This window comes from Hermetia illucens, chromosome 5 (assembly GCF_905115235.1).
Source record: "Hermetia illucens chromosome 5, iHerIll2.2.curated.20191125, whole genome shotgun sequence".
In the NCBI taxonomy this organism is placed as follows: domain Eukaryota; kingdom Metazoa; phylum Arthropoda; class Insecta; order Diptera; family Stratiomyidae; genus Hermetia; species Hermetia illucens.
In genome coordinates this window covers 5813809-5840850 of record NC_051853.1, presented here as the reverse complement: position 1 = coordinate 5840850, position 27042 = coordinate 5813809, and the positions used below count along the sequence as shown (strand labels likewise).

General features: G+C 42.1%; 1 protein-coding gene across 6 annotated transcripts in view; it reads right to left on the bottom strand.

The window, feature by feature from the left end:
• Positions 1 to 27042, bottom strand: part of LOC119656751 (stromal interaction molecule homolog) — a 173172-nt gene that overhangs the window by 7506 nt on the left and 138624 nt on the right. For 3 of the 6 annotated variants that reach the window (XM_038063309.1, XM_038063310.1, XM_038063311.1), the window contains 4 exons: positions 22537 to 23101; positions 22408 to 22455; positions 8802 to 9075; positions 8506 to 8703 (listed from right to left, as the gene is read on the bottom strand). In XM_038063309.1, the coding sequence (XP_037919237.1) occupies positions 8506 to 8703; positions 8802 to 9075; positions 22408 to 22455; positions 22537 to 23101 (1085 nt within the window). Of the gene's footprint in view, positions 1 to 2448; positions 2598 to 8261; positions 8346 to 8505; positions 8704 to 8801; positions 9076 to 22407; positions 22456 to 22536; positions 23102 to 27042 lie in introns of those variants that run through there. The other 3 variants (XR_005250091.1, XM_038063314.1, XM_038063312.1) reach the window with 3 other exon arrangements.

The following is a 27042-nucleotide window of genomic DNA, read 5'->3' as shown; positions in this document are numbered from 1 at the left end:
TTCCTGTATGTCGTACGGTCTCGACCGACGCCATGCAGGTATTGTTGAGTGTTCCTCCTCTTGATCTGGAGGTAGTCCGGCGTGCCACGGCCTACAGGATTAGGAGGGGCGTACCTTTGCTGCATACTGATTTAGTAGCTGTTGATCAGGTGGAGAGATTAGGCAGGGCAGGCAGGGGTGGCAGCTCAGATGGGATGAATGTGGGAAAGGTCGGGTCACGTATAGGAATGTGTTTGCCAGAGGAAGTTCCGTCGTGGACTTTGGGCTTGAGATGGGCTTCCTCCTGACTGGGCATGGCAGCTTGAATGAGTTCCTCTTCAAGCGCAGCCTTGCCTCCAGTCAGGGCTGTGTTTTATGTGGGACTGACTTGGAGGACTGGTTACATGTTCTCTGTGTCTGTCCAGCGTACAGTGACATCCGCAATCTAGACGACATGGGCGTTCACGTATTGAACGGTATCTTCGATGTTAGCCAGTGCCTTGCTAGCAGCGGGACGCTTAAACGCGCTAATGCATTCGCGAGTGCTGCCTTCCGACGAAGGAGGGAGCTCCTCGACGCTGCTTCGCTTGCAGTTGATGGGCGAATGGCCTAGTGGCCGCGGTGATTAGCCACCAGTTTTTGCGTGTTTGGTGTTAATGCTGTCTTGTGATTTCCTTTGTGTTGTGTTGTACGCAGAGCGGTAGTTAGCTGGTGAAAGGTTCCGTCGTGGTTCTCCGCCTCGGGCTGATTCCAGTTAATCCGTTGGGGAGTTCCGTCCCCACGTACTCGAGGAGGGTGATCAGACCCGAGTCTGCAAGGGACTCATCTGAAGTGGCTCTGCCAGGAAGCCTCACCGGAGGTTATCTGGTACCATGGGAACCCGGATGGCCCTCTGAGAGCATATGCTCCAGGAAAATTCCTGGAGGATGTGTTCTCGGCCCGGTTATTTGCGGTTGGCCCCCCAGTGGGAGTTTCATGGTGGTTGTGGTTATGCCTACATCGCGGGCAGAGCTCCTCGGAGCTCAAGCGTTGAGTTGCGCTGTACAACTCAGGCGCCGTACCCCTTAGTTGCGGCAGAGGTGTTAGATAGGCCTCGCACCCACTGGTATGAATGCCGAGCCTGCACTCAGTATAAACCAGGACCGCTGTGCTTGCATGGCGGGGCTCTGATTGTGGTCACAAAATCAATCCGCGTCCGAAGAGGACCGTGGGATTAAGCCTTCACGGCAGGTACTCACGTTAAACCCCCAGGACTTTCACGGACAAATCGACATGCCGGATTCCAGATTTAGGCACGTCCATATTGATATTGTTGGATCGTTAACAAAGGGTTTGTCGTCCAGATTGACAGATTTACGAGATGGCCCAAAGTGGTTCCTATCCAGACGATAACAGCTGATGTCATAGCGGACGCATTCTACAAGAATTGGATTGCAAAATTCGCAGCGCCCACTGCGCTAACATCAGATCAAGGATCTCAGTTTGAGTCCTTGATTTTCCAATCATTGACACATTTAGTGGGTTGCTAGAAGATTCGAATGACTGCCTACCATCCTGCAACCAATGGAATGATCGACCAAAAGGATCGATCGCTGAAAGCACAAGGGGAAATATCAAGTATCGTGCAGTGATTGAATTTTTATTTTTGGAAGGTTTAAAAGCAAAGAAAATTGATGAACGAATGTTGGAAGTGTATAAGGACTCTTCGCATTTAATTAGTACAGTAGAAAGATGGGTTGCTGAATTTCAACGTGGTCGTACAAGTCAAAGACGACCAAAAACAGCAAAAACACCAAAAATCATAGAAAAAATACGCGATATCGTATTGGAAAATCGTCGAATGACAAACACAGATTTAGCAGAAGCCCTTGGCATGGCATTGGGCAGTGTAAGTATTATTTTGACTGAGGTATTGGGTTTCAGAAAGCTGTGTGCACCATGGGTACCGCATTCGCTAATAATGGAACAAAAACACATTCGAATGGGACTTTCTCAGCAGCATTTAGAGCGTTTTCGAAAGGATGCGTTTTTCATCAAATGATGAGGTCATAATAGCTGCGGAAGCGTATTTTGCAGCCCTTTCAGATTCTCACTTCAGGGAATGTCGTTGGAACAAGTGTACTGATGTTCACGGAGGCTATATTAAATAATAAAATGTATTTTAAACCATAAACTTGTGTTTTTCTTATCGAACCGCAAAACTTATTGAGGAGCCTAGTAATTCCCTTTCTAGAGCGAAACAAAAACAATAAAGGATATCTCTATCACAAGAAAATACGAGAAACTAAAAAATGTGCGTGCGTGAACAATGGTGCATTCAATTCAAAACCTAAACTACAGGTGTCTTGTTAGTAATTAAGTTTTACCCACAAAATACATAGAACACTAAACCCAACAAACGCTTAACACCAAGAAAACATTTTGACGCTCATTTTTAAGGACACCCCAAAAACACACAGACGATCTTACTTTATAATTATCTCAACCAGTTTATTTTGTGTTTATTGTCTATTCTTAATTAATATTTATTTCAATCGAGTGCAATCATTATCGTTATAGACAAATGGATATATATCGAGGCAACAACTCCCTAAGATGGAGTTTGCTGTTTTTGTTGTCTGAAATGAACAAAAATTGGCATATTTTTCATTCATTACTGTTTAGAAATTAGTCACAAGACAGATATCGTTTCTTTATAAGATACTATGTACGAAGACGATGTTTGGGATTTGTGAAATGATGAAAAACAGACTTACACTAGCACAACATAATGGAGGTTGGGGAGTTTTATTAATCTGTGGGGCGGTTATGACGTTGAATGTGTGAAACCACAAACATAGAAGAAATGTAGAACGATAAAACCTAAACATTTGGAAAACATCGTGATTTGAAGCTTCCTTCTTTGATATTGTGCAAAGATTCCGTCTTTATGAGTAGATAAAGGAATAATGATGACGAAATATGAAGGGAATGTTTAAGATCTATATAAATCTTGAAGCAAACACCACACATTTATGTAAAACAATTTATTTTCGGGGAGTTGCTCTAACTTTGATGAACTATGAAGTGTTTGAAAATGAGTATAAAATGAAAATGTCTGTAATTTTTTTGAAGGGGCACATTTTCGCTGACTAGATTACTATAAAACAAGTCGGGAAACCGGAAGCTCGGTAGAGGCAGCTTCATGATATTTTTTCAGATTTTACGATTGGGTAGTTTCTCATCACTTTTCAATCCCGCAAACCCTTTCCAAAGAATGCCAAAACTAAGACTGGCATCGAAAAGTACTAATCGAGGCGTTTCATTTGATACCCAACATGACTATATTCTGTGAAAAAAATGTACACCCCCCTTTTGCCGTTTCTGAGAAAAGTGCATGGGACAGACAGACAGACAGACAGAGTCAAACCAAAGAAAGAGCTCCACTTCCAGCAAATGTTACAGAAAACCCAACAGGAGAAACCGACACCAGGAACAAAGAAATAATCCGGCCAACGAACGACCAAATAACCAACTCCAGCGCGAACACAATCAAAATGGATCAGTTCACCAGGCTGGGTTTACTAATCATAGATGATGGAATACGTCAGTACGAGAAACAATGTACACCACGCCATTAAAAATCAAGTGCGGGCCATATGGACTTTTTATAACAAAGCCCGTGAAGAACACGGCAATGGTTGCCTAACACTGCCAAAAAAGACGACGGTAGATAGAGCAACGCAAACATCTCCAGCGACGCTGCTCCACAGAAAAGATCTGGCCGAAACCCGGCTTCGAAAGATTGTTTCACAGCCAAGACACGAAACACAAAACCGTGACAGGGAACCCGTTGACGTTTCAACCAAACACCAACAGGCACAAAAGAAAAAAAAGAAACAATGCTGAAGTAAAAGGAGCCAACAGCCAAAGGGATTCAGCCCAAGTTACACTTGGGTTAAATCAAGGAAGGAGTTGTGTGATGCAGGGAAAATGATTACAAACCGAAACCGTCAAAAAACGCTGGTAATAACAGCAATCGAGGGTATGTCCTATGCAGATATTTTACGAAGTGTTAAGGCTGATCCTACGCTGAAGGAGCTTAGCGACAATGCAACACGAATTAGATGAACACAAAAAGGAGGATTGCTGTTCGAACTATCGAAGGAAAAGAAGGCTCACGTTGACCTACAAAGGAACATATAGGCTTCACTCGGGGAGCAAGCGACCGTCCGTGTAAGTCGACCAATGGTTACGATAGAGTGTAAAGATCTTGACGAGGTCACGACCAAAGAGGAAATTTGTACAGCGCTCAAACCCCCAATTGAAACTGGAGGACGTGAAAGTAACGGGCAACAAGAGCTTAAGGAGAGCGTACGGTGGAACGCGAACAGCGACCCTAACTATGTCTATGTCTAGCACTGTCTGCGTGTAAAACCCGCATCGGTTGGGTCGTGTGCAGACTACGCGAGCAAATTCCACTAAAAAAGTGTTTTAAATACCTCGGATTCGGGCATATGGCGAAGGATTACACTAGCACCACTGACAGAGCTAAACTGTGTCGAAAATGTGAAGAGGGAAATCATTTGGCGAAGGACTACATTAAAAACCCGCACTGTCTTCTATGCAGCGAAACCAAAGATCGCGATTGCAACCATATAACGGGTGGTACGGCCTACAGGATCGCTTTAAATGCCATACGTAAATGAGAGTTATCCAGATAAATCTAAATCACTGCCACGCCCCCCAGGACCTGCTAGCACAGAAATTGTATGAAGAGGAAATCGATGTTGCTATTGTCTGCGAACAATATAAAAGCCTCCATTACGGCGTTTGGGAAGCAGCCATTAGTGGAAAGGTTGCCGTGTGGGCTTACGGTTATTGAGCCTTACAGCAAGCAATGAAGCACCACGAACACGATTTAATAAGGGTTAAGATCGATGACCTCTACATATACAGCTGATATGCCCTTCAAGTATGATAATATCAGAGTATTGCAACATGCCAGATAGACTGGCGAGAGACGTCAAAGCTCGCAACCCATTAAATTATTGGTGGCGACTTCAAGGCTTGGGCAATGGAGTGGGGAAACCGGAAAACAAATGAAAGGGGAAGAATCCTACTCGAGGTTTTCTCCTGCCTAAAAGTCACCCTGGCTAACATTGGAAGCGTAAACACTTTTAGCTGTGAAGAGCTAAGCTACTTTCGTAAGTGATTCGCTGGTCAAGCGTCTACATTGGCATGTAAGCGAAGAATACACGCATAGGGACCACCAGGCGATATATATTACTATTGATAAGGGACCCAGAACAATAAATCCTCAACTCAAGAAACCAGAAAGTAAAAATTATTGCTTCAAGCGACTCTGTGATGAGGCAGACTCAGATCCACGGGGAGGATCGTGCAAGTCGGTTATGTCGGCAAAAAAAGGCCGATTATCGTGGGAAATTGTTTCAACAGTGTTCCTTTAACATCTGGAAACAATCCTCCCAATGATACCAATGACCGCCGAAGATATACCTCCAGTAACCACAGATGAAGTCTTGGACACAGTGAAAAGGGTCCGGGATACCGCAGCCCCCGGCATTGATCGCTGAAACTGGCAATGAGAGCGGCACCAAGCATTTTCGCACGGGTATTGACAGACTGCCTAAAAGAAGGCTGCTTCTCCGCAGAGTGGAAAACACAAAAGCTTGTATTGGTCCTGAAGATGAGCCGATAAGTGTACCAACATCCTATATACCATCTGCTTTCTGAATTCAATAGGTAAGGTCCTCGAGCGGATAATCTATAACCGGCTATATCCATTAATTGATAGGGGCGATTATTTATCAAATAGGCAGTTTGGCTTCCGGAAGGCTCGGTCAGCGATTGATGCTCACAAACGGTCAAGATAGATCGCCGTGCAATCAAATACAGCATGGGACGCGGTAGTTACAATGGTGAAATGGATCCACCAGCAGCAAAAAGCAGCAGAAGCGCAGCGAAGACATAGAATTGGAGCTACTACAGTTAACGCCACGCAAAGCGGTAGTAGCTCGTTTAGAGTGAATAGCTAAGTACTGCACAGCCCCGTGAAGCAATACCAGAACGGTGGTCCCGCGGAAAAGTACTTGGAAAATTACTCATAATTTAGGAAGAGTTCTGTGTTCAGCGTGGAGCAGACAATGTGGTAGCTTTCGACTCGAAGTGTTTTTATTGGTTTCCCTTTCGATTTTTTATGAATCGTGTACAATTCCGAAGAAATACTGTTCACGAAGGAGTGTTAGCCGGACTGTATCATTGGCTGGGTGTAGATAATGTATTAAGTATTTAAACGACTCCGTGTTCACTCAATAACTTGGGAACTTTATTACTGGGTCTGATAATCGAGTCGTGCGCAAATAGCGCGTGCATAACCGGAATTTCAAAGATATTAATGAATTTCCCATGAACATTGTGATTTTAGAAAAAAAATGACACGTGAGGGATCTAAGCGCTCAAATGAAACAAACAAGCGTTTTCAATGAAATCTGAAATGTTGAACGGAAGATCATCATCGACGGCACAACAACCGGTATCCGGTCTAGGCCTGCTTTAGCAAGGAACTCCAGACATTCCGGTTTTGCGCCGAGGTTCACAAAGTCGATATTCCTAAAAGCTGTCTGGCGGCCTGACCTAGGCCATCGTTCCATCTCAGATAAGGTCTGATACTTCTTCTTTTTCTACCATAGATATTGCCCTTATAGACTTTCTGGGCTGGATCAGACTCGATGAATATATATATAGAGGGGCCAATATAGACTCGGATCACTATCTCGTTGGAATGGTGCTCCAGGCTCAAATAACAACACCACCTAGAATCCTCTCTGACAATCAAATGACAACCTTGCACTGGAAAAAACCGTAGTAGACATCCTGACTAAAAAAAAGAATTCCGACCCTGTGTCCTATATCGTTCGTCTTGTCGATAGTCGAATCAAAACCAGCGGTAAAGTACCTAGGACTGACTTTTGACTCAAAGATGAGTTTTTTCGACCTAATCAAAGCAGCAGCAAACAACGCTGCAGCTGGAATTTTGGCGTTAAGTACGCTAATGGAAAATATTGGGGGTCCTACGACTAACAGGCGACGTCTACTGATGAGTTCAACGCAGTCTATCCTGCTTTACGGTACAGAGGTATGGGCTGACACTTTTGGCAAGGTATATCGTAAGCGTCTCGCACAAGTACTGAGACAGGGAGCTTTGCGGGTGGCGTCTGCGCACCGTACTGTCTCTGAATCGACCGTGATAGTAATCGCGGGAGTGATCCCCGTTGCCTTTCTTGTTAAGGAGCGTCAGGCCATATACAAGCGAAAGGGAGAAGAGCCAAGGGAGGTGAGTGCTCGTGAAGAACGGCAACGCACCCTAGATGAGTGGCAACTCTCTTGGCAAAATGAAACTAAAGGCAGATGGACTGCGCGGCTCATTGGCACCTTAGGTGCGTGGCTGAATCGGAAGCATGGTCAGACTGACTATTTCCTTACCCAGTTCTTAAGTGGGCATGGAGGTTTTCGGTCTTACCTGCACAAGATTGCTCCGGATTGTGGAATAGGATTCGTCAGCAACTTTATTAAACACAGGAGATCTCTCTCCAAAAAACATTATCGAGGAGATGCTGGGTAGCGCCGAGAGGATCGGGCCTTTCTCGTTGTAAAAAAGATAGAGCTCGAGCGATGGAGGAGTCGAATGAGAGGGGATTCCTTGAACTGACAGTTCCCTTCGTCCTCCCCCCTTCCGTTGGCGAAATAAATTCCCTGATTTGAAGGCGAGAGAGTTCGAGGACTAGCCCGAAGTAATGTGACAAACGGCTGCATGCTAGCTCTCAGACGATGAGAAGGTTTTTGGTTGGTAGTTCGACGGCGCACCGTTGTGGAAGTTCAACACTCTGTGCGTAAATGCATCCACCTACCTCACTCCAAAAAAATTAGTCTGACGCAACATCTTCGTCTTCATTAAGGCCAGACGCCATTCATTGCTTTTTATAGTCAGTCAATACTCAGAACCATAGAGGACGATAGGGCGGGCGACACTGCGATATGATTTTTGTACATTTATTGAGCCTAATCCATTTTGAGAAAATTAAATCTAATTCAGAAGATAAGTTACCACAGTGTTTATTTTTTCACCTGGTCAACTTGTTTAAAATATTGGCGATTAACGAATGTAAAGGGTGTAAAGGACACTCAGATTTTAGTAACAAAGCAATAGTTGTGTATGCTAATTATTTACGAATATGTTCTACACAAAAGCGTTTGACTATCAACAAACTACGTACACTTGTTGTTGGCAAACATCTACGATTTATTACGCAAAGCAACATCTACAAATACTATTTATTAGCAACTGCGACGCATCTTAACACCCACTTGTTATTTTTAATTATTCAATAAGATTGGATCCATTAGTGTCAAATGAAAGCATAAATAATTAAAAAAAAAAAACTATTAATACTTATTTAGTAGATTTTAGTGCAAATCTTAATGATCGTTTAGAATAATTCGAAACAATTCATACTTAGCAATTACCTTTGATGTGAATTAGTTCTCCTAGGTGGTGGCAGAGGGGCTCGGCCTGCCACTCCCACAGACCCGCTGCCCACACCGCCAATAATCGACTGTGATACAGCCGCCAAATTAGGCTTTTTGGAGCGCGGTGGGATCGTTACGGAACGTTCAGATGAAATGGACGGACTGCTGCGGCTATCATCCAAGAGGTTGTGCGAACTACATTACGAAAAAAACCATACAAATAAAGCATTTGTTAGCGATAATTGGATGCAATTAATACTATTCAACATGAATAAAATAAGAAATGGATATACCTAGCGTGTGAGTTATATTCAGAATAAGAATTTAGTGGCGATTGCTGTTGGATGGATGTCGGTGTATTAGCCGCTGATGAAGATGATATCGAATTTACATTTATATTGCTGAGTGAATTTGAGGAAGACTGAACTGTGTTGTGATGTGGTGCTAAACTAGGAGCGGGTGCTCCACCCACAAAAAACTGCACCGATTGATTATCACCATCGTCACTAGCTGACGAATCGTCGCGGCCACCTCCACTACTATTACGGCTATAGTTGTCCAGCATACCTGAATAAATACAGAAAAATTCTTTCCTTACGATAAGGATTGTTTTTGGTTGGCATATGATTTTTGATTTTCACTTGATGAAAACCATTCATTTTACTATTCTATGATAAATAACAATTTTGTAGTCATGAAACCACAATGGAGGTATGTACAGTTCAATGAGAATTTCTTACATTTCTAAATTCCATGGAAATTCGTAATCTTCTATACATTTTCTGCCAATTTTTACTAAAATCTTACAATGAGCGACATGGTTTATTGTGACTTATGAGTTATTCGATACGAGAATTACAATTACTGTGAAAATATCCATTCGACATTATAAATCCATTTTTCAATGCAAAATAATGCTTCCTTGAATAAATTAAATCATGCAGGGCAACTAAACAGGACTAGGAGAGTACACAGCAACTTGGATACCCGAGGGAACACAAAACACAAGACAATTCGTAAAGAATTTTCAAAAAAGCTTACCTTATTTGTATAAAACGCAGTCGTTTCGAACAATCTGGGTTCTTTCGAAACTATTTAAGTTTTCTACATGGGTTAGCATCCTAACGCTTGGACTACAACTAATATGTGCGAAAAAAACAATAATGCTCGATTTTTCTTTCTCAAAATGAACATTTATTTAGAATAAAATAATTTAAATGAAAAGAATAATAATATAAATGAGAGATAAATAAAAGTAAGCTTTCATTTTGTAATCCAATTTTGGTGTAAATTCTTTTAATTGATTTGTTAAATAATTTGAGTATTGACATGGTTTTATTTAATAGCAAGTGTCTTCAGAGGAAATTATAATTAGTAACTATTGGAATTAAACCAACAACCTACCCAATACAATGAGATACAACATTAACTAGATACCGGAACGACTAATTTTGATAACCAGTGGCGGAGCATAAAAAAAAATAACAATTCGACTATGGTCTCACGAGGAATACTATGCTCAGTTTAAGAGTTGCGATGAATAAATATCGAAGCAGATGATACTTTCTAATGAAGTCCGAGATATTATACGACTTCCCTTTTCATTCAGAGCAGAGGAACCAGACGATCAACGGAAGTCGTCAATAGTAAAAGAGTTGTCTTCTATCACGACAATAAGAGTCCACACATCTTTTTTAGTAACCGATAAACATTAAGGGGGGCACCCATAAAAATTATGGGTGGACGGAAACGCCCACCTGTGAATAAAAATAGCTATGGGAAGGATACCCAAAACAGCAAACCAAAAGTTGTTGGTATGTGAAGACTGGTTGACAGTATCTGCGTCCCAGGCACATGCGCACGCACCAGTTACTGATGCAAACTGGTATAGTAACCATCTGTATCGCCTTGTAAGCGGACTTCCCACCCGCAAGTGTTAGTCGGACGCCCATGTTCCTCCCCGCATGGTCAATACGGCGACCCGGGTAGGGTTGTAACGAGTCGATTGAGATGAACTTTACCGACGGGTTTCGGAATCCAACTTACCACTTCGTCACAATTCTGAGATGGGTGAATCGCGGTTTAGTGGAGGTAGTACGCCCTAAACTAGGGAAACACCTGAGTTAGTCCAGCTAACTCAGGAGATGTGCAGGGGGAAATATTACTGAAAGCCAACGAATTTTCGGCGGGTGTCTACTGTTTGGTAGAGGGGCACTTCGAAAAGGGGAAAGGACGGCTGGATGAATAGGGCCTCCTATGGAGCACACGGCTAGCGGGAAGCGAAAAGCTGGCGATTGCCACGGCTGTGGTCCGTGAACGTGAGCCTGTGCCTGAAGTTGGTGGAAATACCCGAACAAAAATATGAATGAAGGAAATAAAATACTATTAATATTGAAGGAAAAAGAGGATGTTGCCGCCATTCTTGTTAATTATAGGATCAGTCGAAGTAAATATTGAAACAAGTGATAGGGAGGAAGTAATGAACCTGGATCCCTTTAAGCGAAGTGGTAAAATGCTGCGGTCTCCACCCAGGTCCGCGAAGACAGATGAACGACCAGGTATTGATAGTAACACGGGCTGTACCGGGCCCAGCAAAGAAGAAGCGGTGCATGCTAACGACGAGAGAATTGATGCAGTGCTAGCAAAAGTACTCAGGGTGGAATATTGCCTGAAGTATCATAGATGGATAATACCCTGAACACGCCCTACGAATTCGTCGGGCCGAAGCATAACATTCATTGCTATATTAAGGTGATTGTTCGCTGGTTTTAGATGGCGAAGGTTTTGCGTCAAGTCGGGAAGGACTTGACACTTCCATAACGAGACCTGATAGTAATAGCTTTTGAGCCGTGCATATGCACAACAGGATTACGGCAGTTTGCACGAGCAGTCGTCTATAGGGGAATAAGCCATCAGACTCGCAAATTGCATTGTCAAAGTTGCAGAGAGGAGGACCCTCAGGTACCTTCTTTGTGATCCCCAAAATCTAGCGGGAATCAGGCTGCAGGCATTAGGTAAATAATTTTGAGGAAACCTCAAAAGGATTTCTGGTTGCCTGCTTCCTTTCTCTGAAGATCTAAACCCGCTGGATTCGGCTCTCCTTAGCCTTCCAACAGTTGTCACGGTCTTAGGAGTATGTGGCATCGGCATGGCGCTAATTGGGCTCCTTGAAGCGGCCACTTATCCCTACCTACCCTATTGTGAGAACGCTGGCGGACTGCACTATTTAATCGGGAGGGTTGATGTTGGACTTATCTGAACCCATTGGTTAATGCTGATTGTGGGAGTTGCCAGCTGGATGATAGATCCTGCACAAGCTATTATACTTGTTTATGGTCGGAAGATGTTCACTGTCTTGGGACTCACAAAAGTTAAGAACTTTGGCCTTGGGCGTGAAAGAAACGGAATATATGACTATACCATGGAGGGGAAAGAACCCACATTAGGAGGTCCATAGAGTCAAATTTATTTGTTTAAATGTAAATTGCTAGTATAAGTATTCAAGAACAAATGGCGTCAGCACTCAGGCTCCCAGCGGGTACGGTTGAAGTAATAATTATTCAATTTGCCTGACTTTAGAGGGTGCGATAAAAGTTCATTTATTTAACCTTTTTTTATGTATTTTTTGTTGGATTAAAGTAAATCATGTATGTCAATTTTGCTCGCCGTGAAATTATTTACAACTCTGTTTCTTCTCTAATATCAATATTCTGAGCAGCAAAATGAATTCAAAAGCAAAAGCATCTTAAAACGTTGCGAAAAAATAAGACGAGAAGAGAACGGTCCAAGAAGTGATCGGCTAGCAACTGCTAGCAGAATTCGAACACGCATTAATTGAAATCCAGAAGAGCCAATGCTTACAATGGCTAAATCAATTGAAAATAAGGAATTTTGTCCGCGTAAAATTGTTTAAAAGTGCTACTCGAAGATCTAAGCAGGTTGAAGACAATACCTTCCCAACCAAATGAAGAACAATCGAGGAGTGTTGTTTTTACGGCAAAAAGAGCAAAAAATTTCTACTGAAACTATAAGGTCTACAAATAAGTTCTGTCGGTTTTCACAATAGATGGCGTAGCTTGTTTTTTATTCCATTGATCCACATTTCCAAACATTCATCGGAAAGCTACTGTCAATAGGCACAAACGTCAGTATAAATTATTTAATTGAAGTGTAAACAACAATACTTTTTTCATCAACGAAAATGGCCAATTTTGTACCAAATAATGTGTTTTTGCGGGGAGTTCTACTTCATTATTTCAATATGAAGAAAAAAGCAACCGAAAGTCATCGCATTTTGGTGGAAGTTTATGGTGACCATGCTCTATCTGAGCGAATGTGTCAAAGGTAGTTTGGACGGTTTAAAAGTGGCAATTTTGACTTGGAAGACGAAAAGCGCGCCGGACGACCAACAATTTTTGAAGATGAAGAATTAGAGGCATTGCTCGACCAAGATCCATCGCAAACGGAAGAAGAACTTGGAAAAACACTTGCAGTCACTCAGCAAGCCATTTCCAACCGTTTAAAAGCAACGGGAATGATCCGAAAGGTCGGAAATTGGGTTCCGTATGAACTGAAGCCAAGAGACGTCGAACGCCGTTTTTTCACGTGCGAACATCTGCTCCAACGACAAGAAAGGAAGGGTTTTCTGCATCAAATAGTTACTGGCGATGAAAAGTAGATCCATTACGATAATCCCAAGCGTCGGGCAACGTGGGGATACCCCGGCCATGCCTCATCATCGACGGCCAAAGCGAATATTCATGGTGAGAAGATCATGCTGTGTATATGGTGGGACCAGTATACTATGAGCTGCTAAAACCGAACGAAATGGACACGGGCAAACTCCACCGACGTCAAATGATGCATTTGAGCCGCGGACTTAAGAGCAAACGAAGCAACGAACTCAGCAAAGGCATGATAAAGTTATTTTGCAACATGACAATGCTCGTCCACATGTTGCACAGCCCGTTAAAACATATCTAGAAACGTTGAAATGGGAAGTCCTACCCCACCCGCTGTACTCTCCAGACATTGCTCCTTCTGATTGCCATTTGTTCCGGTCGATGCAGCATGGCTTGGCTGACCAGCACTTCTCCAATTACGATGAACTCAAAAAATGGCTCGATGAGTGGATAGCGGCCAAGCAGGCTAATTTTTGGGACGATGGTATCTATGAATTGTCTGAAAGATGGAAGAAAGTTGTGGCTAGCGATGGGCAATACTTTGAACAATGAATGTATAACCAATTTTTCACAATAAAGCTTCAAATTTAAAGAAAAAACCGACAGAACTTATTTGTAGGCCTTATATGTAAACCTCATTTTTAGAGGTACGGATTTGTCGACGGCCTGATTCCCCAAAAAATTGCTATGGTTTGGGGAGATGTCTGTGAAAAGAAAAAACACCTTTGATTTTTGGTGATTGTGGGCTCAAAATCAATCGAACAGTATATCAAGAAGATACTTTACAGTCCACAGTGAAGCCATAGGTTCGAAACCATTTCAGAACCCAGCAATGGAATTTTCAGTAAGGCGGCCTATTCGACATTTTAAAATCTAATTTTCCATGGGAGGGAATTTTGGAGACAAAAGTGGATCGACATGAAAACTGTTTGTAAAATCATAACGGAAGATTTTGGCCAAACAAGCTGTTTGTTCCCCATGTGCTCACAGCGGAACAACGGGAAAATCGCATGACTTCTTGTCAAGACCTTCTTGCAATGGTGAATGAAGATCCTGAATTTTTAAATGCAATGGAACCCCGGTTAACCAAAAGGCATTGCATAACTCATCGCAGTTGAAGTAGGCTGACCTTGCCGCTGTTTGTTTATAGTTGCCCCCGACTAACTATCATATATCCCCGCCGACGAGTTTCAGTATCAAATATTTTCCTTTTCTTTTTCGTGTGCTTGTGTTGTTTTTAGTGTAGTGCGCTGAAATGTTTTGTTGGGAGATGGAATCCATAATATCCGTAATATCCTCCAGTGTCTTGTCAGGTCGCCAAAATAAAAATTTAAGGGCTATTATCTTGTCCGTGTATTAATATAAATTTCTCGATGTATGCTAACGTTACCCGTATGTGTGTGCGGTAAGTAGGTACATTCAATCAATATTTAATAAGGTTTTATCTAACAAAAGTTTTTCTCATCCCTCGGTCCAGATGAGATTTTTTTATTTGCAAAGAAATAACCAATTAAATTTGAAATGTTTGTTTACAGTAAGATTTTCAAAATTTAATTTTATATAAACATAAAAAAAGTAAGCACAATAAAAATAATAGATTTAAAGGCAAAAGAATTAATCCATAAAAAATTATATGTCAGTCGTCTGAAGTATTCCAGCATATCATGATTTTGAAAATTTTGGAAGTCCCAAATACGAAAGTCCCCTTAATAATATTTATTTCTCTTTCGTGGAAGAGCTTCACTACAATTTACTCCTCGTACATTTTGTCAGTAGCCTTTTGTATGATCCTAATGTCATCAATAAATTTCCACAGACAGTGGAATTCCGATAATTTGTACATCGATTATTCGTATTTCCGGCTAATTTGCACAAATTTGCCAGCCCCTAGAGTTAACTTTCTTCAAAAAGCCCACGGACCCTCTTCCCGCCCAACCGGACCGAGGGGCGACCAACCTAAGGATGGGCTGAAGGCAACATCCAAAGGCCCGCATCACAGCGATGATGCGTTTTAACGCAAAGTGTGTCCGACCATGCGAAAATGTATTACTACATCCCGATTGTCGCAAACACTTCAGCCAGTGACGCGGAGGTTCTACACTACAGAGACATGGATCTTATATCGAAGACAGTGCGGATCAAGACTGAAACCCATTAGGTCAGATTGTTACCGGACAGGACTCTTCGGACTATAGCACAGGTTGCAAGGATAACCGCTTTTTGCATCTCCATGTATAGTCCAGCCCTAAGATCGAGCGTTTTCAGCGCTTTATGTAAGTTCTGCGGGACTAATCCCGTCGCTGAAATTATTACTGGGACTACTTGGATCTTTTGTAGTCTCCAAGTCTGCTTCATATCGTCTGCCAAGGGGCCGTAGTTGCGGATTTTTCGTGCTGTTTTTCAACAGTGTTCCGGTCCAACGGTACGGCTACATCGATTATAAAGCACGCTCGTTCTTCCTTCAGAAGCAGAACTAGATCGGGTCTGTTATAATTAACACTGTGGTCGGTGGCAATAGTGTGATCCCACAGTAGTTTGACCCGATCATTTTCCAAGATTCTCTGCGGAGTATACTTATAGTAAGGATGGTAGGTTGCCACTAAGTTATACTTGAACGCAAGGTTTTGATGGAGAATCTTGCAGACGGAGTTATGACGATTGGTGTACTCGGTACCGCTCAACATCCTGCACACAGATGTTATGTGCTGGATGGTCTCCTCTTCACAGTTGCATAACCTACAACTGGAGTTGGTGATTGAGGAGTCGTGAAGAATGTACCGTTTATAATTTTTTGTTGGGAGCGAAGCATCCTGAATTGAAGTTAGGAATGCTTCGGTCTCATAGAAAAGTACACCATTTGTCAACCATTTGTTGGAGGCTTCGATGTCAATGCCTGACAACAACAAATTTTTTATATGACCTCCGTGAATGGGTTTCTCTTTCCACATGTCGATCTTCTGTTGGACTGAAGTAACATTCGACATGAGATCCCATTCTCTGCTTTTCAAGTTCAAAGGAGATAATTTATTATCTGCCATGACGGTAGCCTGATGTATTTGGCTACAGGATTGTTTCTCATAGAAAAACTCACGAAGAGAATGCACTTGATTGTAGTGCAACGTTTTTAAATCAAGTACCCCCCTTCCTCCCTGATGACGTGGGATAGTGATCCTCAATTTTTCGCCAGCTCTATTGTGCATGTTGTTGTTTGCAAGAACTACCCTTACCCGTCTATTGACAGATTCTAAATCAGTATTACTCCAATGTATCACACCGAAAGTGTATAGAAGGACGGGAATGGCAAAGGTGTTGATTGCCATGATTTTATTTTTCCCGTACAGCTCAGTTTTAAGGACAAGATCCAGACGCCGCTCAAATTCCCCCAACAACTTAGATTTCATAATTGCCACAGCAGGTGTTGTTGCTTGCAATATGCCGAGGTATTTGTAGACGTCGTCCGAATCCATGCCCTCAATTCGGATGTTATTTTGGCTGTATCCTTCGTTGTCGGTGTGTTTTCCCCGAACAATTGTTTTTATGCGACATTTCTCCAAACCCAACTGCATGCCGATATCCCTGCTGAACTGGATGGTGATGTCCAGCAAGGAGCGAAGTTGGTTCTCGTCTTTGGCATACAATTTGATGTCGTCAATGTACATTAAATGGCTTAATGTACATTTCGACAATATGCCATGCTTGACTTGGAACCCGTATTTGCTTTCATGCAAAAGATAGGATAGCGGATTCAAAGCCAAACAAAACCACAGTGGGCTTAGAGAATCGCCTTGGAAAATGCCACGCCTGATTGGTATCTCTCCTGATGTTTGCGAAGATACCGATAGCTTCGTGCTCCAATTCTTCATTACTGTTCTCAGTAGAAGAACGATATTCAGGTTGATTTTATACAAGCGTAACACTTGTAGTAACCACGAATGTGATATGGAGTCAAAGGCTGATTTATAATCGATGTAGGCTGTCGAGATGTTTCGTTTTTGGTGGACAGCCTGCTTTACAGCTACCGTATCGATTATAAGCTGTTCTTTGCAGCCTCGGGAGCCTTTTGCGCATCCTTTTTGCTCCTCAGCTATCAATTTATGAACATCAAGATGTTTTGAGATGTTCGCGCACAGAACTGAAGTAAAGACCTTGTAGATGGTAGGAAGACAAGTAATTGGTCGACATTTTGAAGGACAAGAGACACCCTGTTCCTTGGGGATGAGGAAAGTTATCCCCTTGGTGAAAAATGGTGGAACTAAATCAGGATCGGCAATCATCTGATTAAATTGATTTGCCAATATCCTGTGAGTGCTCTTGAACCGCTTCAGCCAGAAGTTGTGAATCTTGTCAACTCCTGGCGCCTTCCAGTTAACTGCCTTGTCAAGGACTGCTTTAACGTCGACTTCAGTTACGTCAGGCATGGTCATTTCGGGGAGGGGCTCGCATGAACGCATAAGGTGTGGGAGCCACGCTGCTTCTAAATTGCAACGGCTGGATTCGCTCCAAACACTTCTCCAGAAGTCTTCTGCCTGATCCAGATTGAGGTTACTTTCCCTACCTGAGTTGATGAGACTTTTGTAGAATCCTCGTTGGTTCTGGAAGAACAAGGTGTTGTCTGTCCTTCGCTGAAAGCTTTTCTGATACCTACGGATGCGATTGGAGCATACCGCAAGTTTCTGCTTCAGCACCTCGAGGATGTCTTCGATTGGCATATCATTGGACAGATGGTAGTTTTCAATGATGTTCGCAACGCATCTGTGCACTCTTGGTGATGGATTTCCAAGGAGTGCTTGCGTCACACGACCAATCTCCTTTCTCAACTTTTCGACTCTTTTGTTGAGTCGAAACACCCAGAACGGTAAAGTCCCTGTGCGCATACCTCTGTTATTCGCTCTAAGATGTTGGCTATGGAGACGAATAACCGTGGCAGCTGCAACGTAGATCAGGCTGTGAACCTCTGTAGCAGTAATCTCGCTAGCCAAACGATCAGCCAAAATTCTGTCAACGGCAGCAATGATGTTAGTAGTTGTCAAAGTAAACTTCAGTTTTGGGATCTTTGGCCTAGCGTCTGGGAGAATCTCAGCATACTCTGTGAATGCGACCTGGAATGCGGTCAAAGCCTCATTATAAATTGGGTCGACATCCCCAGTTACTAAGCTTCTCCTGACTACTGGATTCATGGAGTGCCTTACAGGTGGAGTACTTGTGTCACTCCTTTGACTAGTCCGGTAATTTGATGACTCCAGCCCGAGCTCAAGTGAAACCTCTTGAAAGATTTGTTGCCTAGTTGGTAAGGCAACTCGGTTGTTATTCACTATCACCCGGTACTGGTTGACGACGTTCTGTTCCGGAACATGACTTAGCTCCGGAAATCGGGTTATGAACGCGTACCCTGATGGATTCCGTTCCAAATCCGTGACACGGTAATAGGCGCGGACAATAAATTCGTTAAGTTGGTTCATCCAAACCATACGACGCTTAGGTCTCCCGTCCCTGGTGGTTAACGGCATAACCGCCAAAACATCCAAGGGCGAAGAGCCGCTCTGATGTTGGTGAACGACCCTTAACCGTGTTGGGTACTGTCTTCGTGTCCCTGGGGTCCCATTTAAAGAATTTAAACCAAAGTCCCCACTTTTATTCCCACGAGTAATGGGGAACCAGTCAGCCCTGCAACAGAGCCCCAATGTTGCAATGCCCCATGGTTACCTCCAAAGGTAGGGAAGGTATTTGGAGGGGAGCCGCTGAAATACAGTGTAACGTCACTGCAATTCATCCGATAGGCGCGTCGATTCCTTCACCCCGGATTACGGATTTGCTAAGGAGGTTTACTCCCCCTGAACGGGAAGAATCGGTAAGGGAGGACGAACACAAAGGGAAACGTTCTGCTTGTCCGCGGCTACTTATTTACAAGATTAACTTGCGATATTCGTAGCTGACCCGGTGGGTCATGTCATTATCCGCAACCCATGACACGCGCCTGGTCGCATGCAGCTCTGCGTTTGCAACTCAGGTGAGGATAAACCTGGTACGCCATATATATATATATATATATATATGTTATGTATGTAAATTAAAAACCGTAGACAACCAGGTACACCCATCACTATTATATTGGTTACTGCCCGCAAGTTTTACTAACATATACATAAACATACATATGTTTAATCGTGTGATTGACACTATTACGCAAATGACTAAAAAAAGCCAAAAAGGGAAAATTAAAACGTCCCCATAGCCCCGGCCGTCCATAAAAGTTCACTTTATATGATGACGACGTCGTAGGGCGCCATAAATTTACCCGAAATGCGAAACTTTGACCTTCTATAACTTTGTTCATAATAGACGGATTGCTTTCAAACTTTTCAATTATACCCTATATTATCGCCTATGCTGATGTCAAATTCCGTACTTCTGGGAGGTTTCCGATGAATTTCAAAAACATGGTAATATATATCGGAATGGGATGTATTTTGAGGCCTAAATTTCATATAGTTGCATCACTGTGGTATTTTTCAGATTTTTCGGTTGGATGGGTTCTGAGAACGAGATCTGTTCCACTTTTTGGGGCACATTTTTGAGCCCTATTTCCCTTATGTTTTACTCAATATCAGAAATAAGTACCATTCGAGCCCTTTCATTTGATATCCCACATGACCATATTTTGTTAAAAAAAAAATTTACACCCCCCTTTCGCATGTATGGGGAGCCCTCTTACAGATTTAACACAAAATGGTGCCACTCGCTGCATGTAAAGGGGCACACAGACCACATATTCTCACCAAATTTCGTGATAATCGGTTCAGCCGTTTCCGAGTAAATCGGGTGTGAAAAACTGATAGACAGACATTGATTGGTTAAAAATAAATAAACATAATTTATAATAAATAGAAATAATTTACCAAACAATAGCTAACGGCAAATTTAAAATTAGTGTCCTATGAAACGGAAAATTAAAAAATGGACAAAGAGAATATTTTCCTAAGAAATTTCCGCACAAGTTGGCGGATTATAACTGGATTGCAGTAGTTAATTAATCCGTATTTGTAATAGCTCCATTGAACAGTGCAAGGGTGTGAATGCCGTAAAATGCATGTTTCGAGATAGAAATAGAGAACAAATGACTATCCACCTTAATTCGTCGATTATTGGGTTTTATGTAATATACAAATATGTGAGATTTTCATTTCCAAATTATTTCGGTTATTTACATCGATAAGATAATAAATTATTACATCGATAGGGTCCGCATCCCAACCTGTGTTAGTGTTCTTGCATTGTGGATACAACATTGATAACTACAAAAAAAAAAATCAATATTTACACCAAAAATGGATAACATATTCATTTTACTTTTACATTTATTGTCATAGTAAAACTATCATAATCTCTATTTGATAATCTAATCAATAAAGTCAGCAAAGAAAATGTTTAATTGTAAATTATGATAACCAAAATTCTATAAATAGAGAAAAAAAAAGAAGAGAAAGGAAAATTATACTGAAGTACACAAGGGATCAAGATAAAAAAAAAGGGAAATGTATACTTCTTAAATTATATTTTCTTTAGTAAGAAAATATTTTACTAGTTTTTGTCTCATGGTTTCTATTAAAATAAAAGTGGGTGTTAGTGCGTCTTTTTTTTAATTATTTCTTTCTATATTCATTAAAATATTTATACTTAATATTGCATCTTAACATCAAGAAATTCTACGATAAAATGCAACATAAAAAATTGTAAAGAAAAAATAGTATACGACGATAAGTATCTAGCAAGCTTTGAAGGGCTTGATAGGTTTTATATAAGTAATAGGACTTAGGATTGCAGATTTTAAAAGTGAACTGATATTAAAATAATGCTCAGAATTATCGCAGTTGCGAATAAGTGACTGGGCCTTCCTACCCGATATTATCCGGGCAATAAGTGCTAAAAGAGAAAGACTCTGACAATATTCCTAACTCTAAATCCAAGGATCCAGCACCAAAAACGATAGACAAAAAGTAGAGTTTTAAAAATTACTGATTTAATGCGAAACAAATTTATTTTGGATTAAAATAATTTATTTTGGTAGTTAGACTCCACTTTGGTAGAAAATTCGGATACATCTGCCCCCTATGGTCTGGGACTAAACGATAATCAACCAATTATCAAATTTTAGTTGAAACTCAAAGAGGTTTGATCCCCCTTAACTAAGTAGTTAGAAAGTGAGCATGTGCCGAAGGGATCCAAAATTATTTAGTGAGTCTGCATATCCCATTTCATGAAGTCGCCATGCCACAATTCCAAGCGAAGATTCGCCAAAGTTTCGAAGCTCAAGTCGAAGATTATGGCATGTATGAAGGCTCCTTATTTTCAGTTAAACCTAGAACATCCTAGTTTTATGTTTTCCCTGAATTTCATGCATTAGTGCAATTTACAAAGCTGCATCTAATTACCTTATACACTCTAACGCTCCTCTAGCTCCAATTATCAATTCTTAATGAAATTTATTTCTTTGCTAATATAAACAGTAAATAAACCACTCTACCACACAATCAGGATAATAAGGTAATAAAAAATACTAAAAACTCTGCTTCAAAACTCAATTGGAACAGGGAGAATAACATTTCAATAATTTCATTCGCTATTTTAAGGGTAATTGGATAAAAATGCAATAACAATCAACAATAGGATATTACGGAGATAATCATAAATATCATAAAATATCAATAAAATTATATTAATAATACTTATTGTTCCACCGCAGAGATTCATAACGGCATTTGAAGGAAAAGATATATTCAATGAACTTTCAAATCGTAACCAGCAAATGCAATTCAATAACAAATGAAAGTTTTATTTGAATTAAAAAAGAAAGTTGCAAAATGAATACAAAATGACAAAAAAAAGTGAACCATGCGGAATTTCGAATGAATTGTGTTATTTCAATTTATATTTTAGCAATTATAATTTGTCGTTTAAATTTACAGAACGGTAAAAGGAGATATTTCAAAATTATATATAATTCTTGTGTCGTTTATTCATCTTGTTGGAGGATAATGAATATATATTCTCCAAATAATTCTTATCTTCATTCATTCGCAATGCTTAAATAGGAATATTTAGCACTTAGCTTAGCACTTAGTTCAAAAGAATATCATTTAATGTATATATATATAAAAAAATAATAATAAATTCTACTATTCCGAGGAGAACATGGAAAAGCTGTCAAATAGGGGCTTACCTTGAACAGAATCATCGTCGAGATCATCGGTACTATTTGTTAAGCGTCCTGGAATTCACAAGAGATCAGATTATTAGAATTTTTCCACGACAAGGACATTTAATTGTTCAAAATAAATCCAATACATACCTCTTGCACTCTTACCGGATCCATTACGACTATATAAAACATTCTCTAAGTACGGTAGCCCGTTATTATTCACAATACTAAAACCTAGAAGTAATTCAATCTGTTTCCAACGATGTAATCTCTCCTGTAATTCATTCGTGACTTCACTTAAAGCATTTCGAGCTTCAACTATCGATCGATCGACATCATCAATACTTTTTCCATGTGTAGAGACAAATGCACCGACCAAACTAGAACGTTTTCTTTTCAATTTTTCACATGCTTCCCGTGCACCTTGCAACTGTTTCTCAGCTTGGACACGTTTTTTAAGATGATTTTTATTCTCTAATTCATATGTATATTGAAGCCAAGATTGCAATTGTGGTGGTGGTGACCAACAATGATCGACCAATTCGACTTCGGCACGTGAAAGTTCAGAACGTAACATTTCGATTTCTTGTTTTAGCTGTTGAAGTTCTAAATCGGATGATGATGATGTTAGGGAAGGGGCTTCCTTTAGACGACGTTCTAAATCTAGTTTTTCAGTAGCAACGTTTTCCTGTTCCATACGAGCACGTTCAAGCTCCTGAAAAAATCAGATTTGGATAGGTTGAATTTTTTATCAAGTAAGGATTGCCGTGTTAGGTCAAAGGGTAGTATAGATCCCAGAGCGAAAGGTGGATTGGTACCCACGATGGAGCATAAAACCTGGGAAATGCCTGCTGAACCAACACCAACAGCTCTACTACCAAACCCTATCTCCACCTCCACGTGGTGACCGCTGGGAGCTCTTTCTTAACGAAAAGCTGCAGACGGAGAAGGATGAAGGCGAGTCTCCCGCGCCTAAAAACGGGACAAATTGTACCAACTGGTCCTCCAGGTTGGGGGTTGGGTAGGGCTGACAACCCTACACGGAAAACAGCTTGTTACGAAGCCACAACAGGAGCCTCGGACAGGACGGACTTTAAAACGACGGACCCGGCAACGACAACGGATCAACGATTTGCGCATTTTCTCATGGAACGTGCGCTCCCTGTACAGAGATGAAGCTGATGAGCAGCTAGCCGATACCCTGTCCCAATATAGGGCTGATATAACAGCGTTACAAGAGATGCGATGGACAGGGACCGGTTTCCTGGAGAAGAGCCACTACACCATATATTATAGCGGTCATCCAGTAAACCATGTGCTCGGAGTAGGTTTCTTAGTCAGCCAAAAAATGAAACCTGCTGTTATCGGCTTTGAAAACATAAGCGAACGGCTATGCACTCTGCGCTTGCGAGGCAAGTTTAGAAATATAAGCCTCATAAACGTTCACGCCCCTACAGAGGAGACTGCAGAGTCGGAGAAGGATACCTTCTACGAGGCAGTAGAACGAGCCCTCGAAGCCTATCCCAGATATGATATCAAAATCATACTTGGGGATTTTAACAGCCAAGTAGGGAAGGAGTCCGTATTCAGGCGATACGTTGGCTCCCATAGCTTACATAAGGATACCAATGATAACGGACTGCGGACTATTCAATTAGCAGGGTCACACGAAATGGTTGTTGGAAGTACCTGGTTTGCGCGGAAAGCGGTCCACAAACATACGTGGGCCTCTCCAGACGGGACCACTTTCAACCAAATTGACCACGTGTTGATCGAACGCCGCCATCTCTCAGCCTTGATGAAGGTCAGAACATATAGGGGGCCAATATAGACTCGGATCACTATCTCGTTGGCATGGTGCTCCGAGCTCGAATAACAATACCACCTAGAATCCCCTCGGACAATCAGGTGAGAGTTAACACTGAAGCCATCCACAACACAACCCTCCGCGACACCTATAAGAGGGAAATGGATATCGCAATAACCGCAGTCAACAGAGGACCTGGAGATGAAGCATCAACAAATGATCTCCACAATCACCTGAAGAACGTTATCATGGATACGGTCACAAACATACTTGGCCCCAGCCGCAAAAGGAGTCGGAACGGCTAGTTTGACGATGAATGTAAGCTAGCAACGGAACGGAAGAATGCCGCATACCGAGTAATGTTGCATTCTCAAAGAACGCGGGCACGCGCAGAGACTTATCACGAACTCCGTCGAGCAGAGAAGCGACTTCACAGACGGAAAAAGGAAGCCTGGGAGAACCAACAAGTCTGTGAACTAGAAAAGTACAGGGAGCAACCGCACCAGGCGCGCAAGTTTTACCAAGTCAGCAGGATGAAGCCTTATACACCACGATGCTCATCCTGCCGAGACAAAGAGGGAAATCTGATTTCCGACAGAATGGGCATATTAGAGCGATGGGTCGAGTACTTTGATAAGCTACTGAACAACCAGAACATCGGCGAGTTGGAGGTCCCGCCAACTGAAGACGATGGACAAATACTGATGCCACCAAGTTTAGGAGAAACAGTCCGTGCAATTCACCGGCTAAAAAATCATAAATCGCCAGGAGCCGATGGAATTACAGCCAAATTGGTTAAATGTGGAGGCGACCAGTTACACCAAGTGGTTCATCAACTTGTGCTCAAGGTATGGGACAGCGAATCAATGCCTGACGATTGGAAACGAGGCATTATCTGTCTCATACATAAAAAGGGAGATATCACACAGTGCAGCAATTATAGAGATATCACGTTGCTGAGTACCATCTATAAGATATTCTCCACTATCTTGCTAGGCCGGATAGCCCCATACGCTCAGAACATCATTGGCCCATACCAAAGAGGCTTCACTCCAGGCAAATCAGCAACAGATCAGATTTTCTCTCTGCGGCAAACGATGGAAAAACTGTTGGAATATGGACAACAGTTGCTCCATCTGTTCATCGACTTTAAAGCCGCCTATGATAGCATAGCCAGGGTAAAACTGTACACGGTCATGAGAGAATTCGGTATCCCGACGAAATTAATAATACTGACTAGGCTGACCCTGACCAATGTGCGAGGCCAGATAAAAGCAGCAGGATCACTCTCAAGACCATTCGACATCAACAACGGTCTACGACAAGGGGATGCCCTATCATGCGTCCTCTTTAACCTGGCTCTCGAGAAAGTGATCCGTGATGCCGAGGTGAATGCAAGAGGTACGATCCTCTTCAAGTCCACCCAACTACTGGCCTATGCTGATGATATCGACATCATGGGAAGAACCACCCGAGACGTACAAACTGCCTTCATCCAGATCGAGCAGGCGCTGATTGGCGCGAGATCTTGGGCTGCACATCAATGAAGGCAAGACAAAATATATGGTGGCAACGTCAGCACCGAAGACGAATCAACCAACAACATCAAACCGCACTGGTCAAACACAAACCCGAAGAAGAACAAGGATAGGAGAATACAACTTTGAGACCGTTGACAATTTCTCCTATCTAGGGTCGAAAATCACAACCGATAACAACTACGATGATGAAATTCGCGCACGGTTGTTGTCAGCCAACAGAGCCTATTTTAGCTTACAAAGACTGTTCCGCTCGAAACGTCTCACCATTGGGTCAAAGCTCTTACTGTACAAGACTATGATCTTGCCAGTCCTCATGTATTCCTCGGAAACCTGGGTTCTTAGCAAGAAAAATTGCGAACTCTTGGCCGCATTCGAGAGAAGAATCTTCCGAAGAATTTTTGGCCGCCTACATGAGGATGGACGATTCCGTAGCCTACACAATGACGAAATCTATGAGCGATACCATGACCGTCCGGTTGTGGATAAAATCCGGTTCAATAGGTTACGGTGGGCGGGTCACTTAATCCGTATGGATGAGGATGATCCCACCCGGAAAGTCTATAAGGGCAATATCTATGGTAGGAAAAGAAGACGAGGCAGACCCTGCCTAAGATGGAGCGATGGCGTGGATCAGGACGCCAGACAGCTTTTAAGGATATCGAATTGGTGGACCTCGGCGCAAAACCGGGATGTCTGGAGTTCCTTATTAAGGCAGGCCTAGACCGGATACCGGTTGTTGCGCCGTTGATGATGATGAGAAGAATGTTTGCGGCAAAAATGGAGGGGTCGTATCATTCGAATCTGTTGCGACAGTATTATCAGCACTAAACAGCAGTGGAATTGTCATCAGGTGCTATTGAAACTTGCCCGACTGAACGAAACATTCCTGATGTAGGTGCCAGGACACTCAAACATCGCTGGTAATGAGGAAGTTGTCAGACTGGCTCGCCAAGGTTCTGCATCTACAATGGTTGGGCCAGAATCAGCTTTTGTCATTTGGCCATATACTGTTAAGTCTACTCTGCAGAGGAAAATTACAAGGACTCACACAGCCGAATGGGAAAATTTCAACTTCTCCTGGCTGGCAAGAATTTTTGTGAAAGAACCCGGGGCTGTTGTGTTGTCCCTTAAGAAGTGGGACATGATAACCCTACTAGGACTTTTGCCGGGACGCTCCTCCTTAAACTCTTTTCTTCTTCAGCCTTTATCCCGTTCACAAACGGGGTCGGCTCGTCGTGATCGGTTTCGCTATTTTATTTTATCAACACTCCTCCTTAAACGATCACATGGAAAAATCGAATTGGTAGT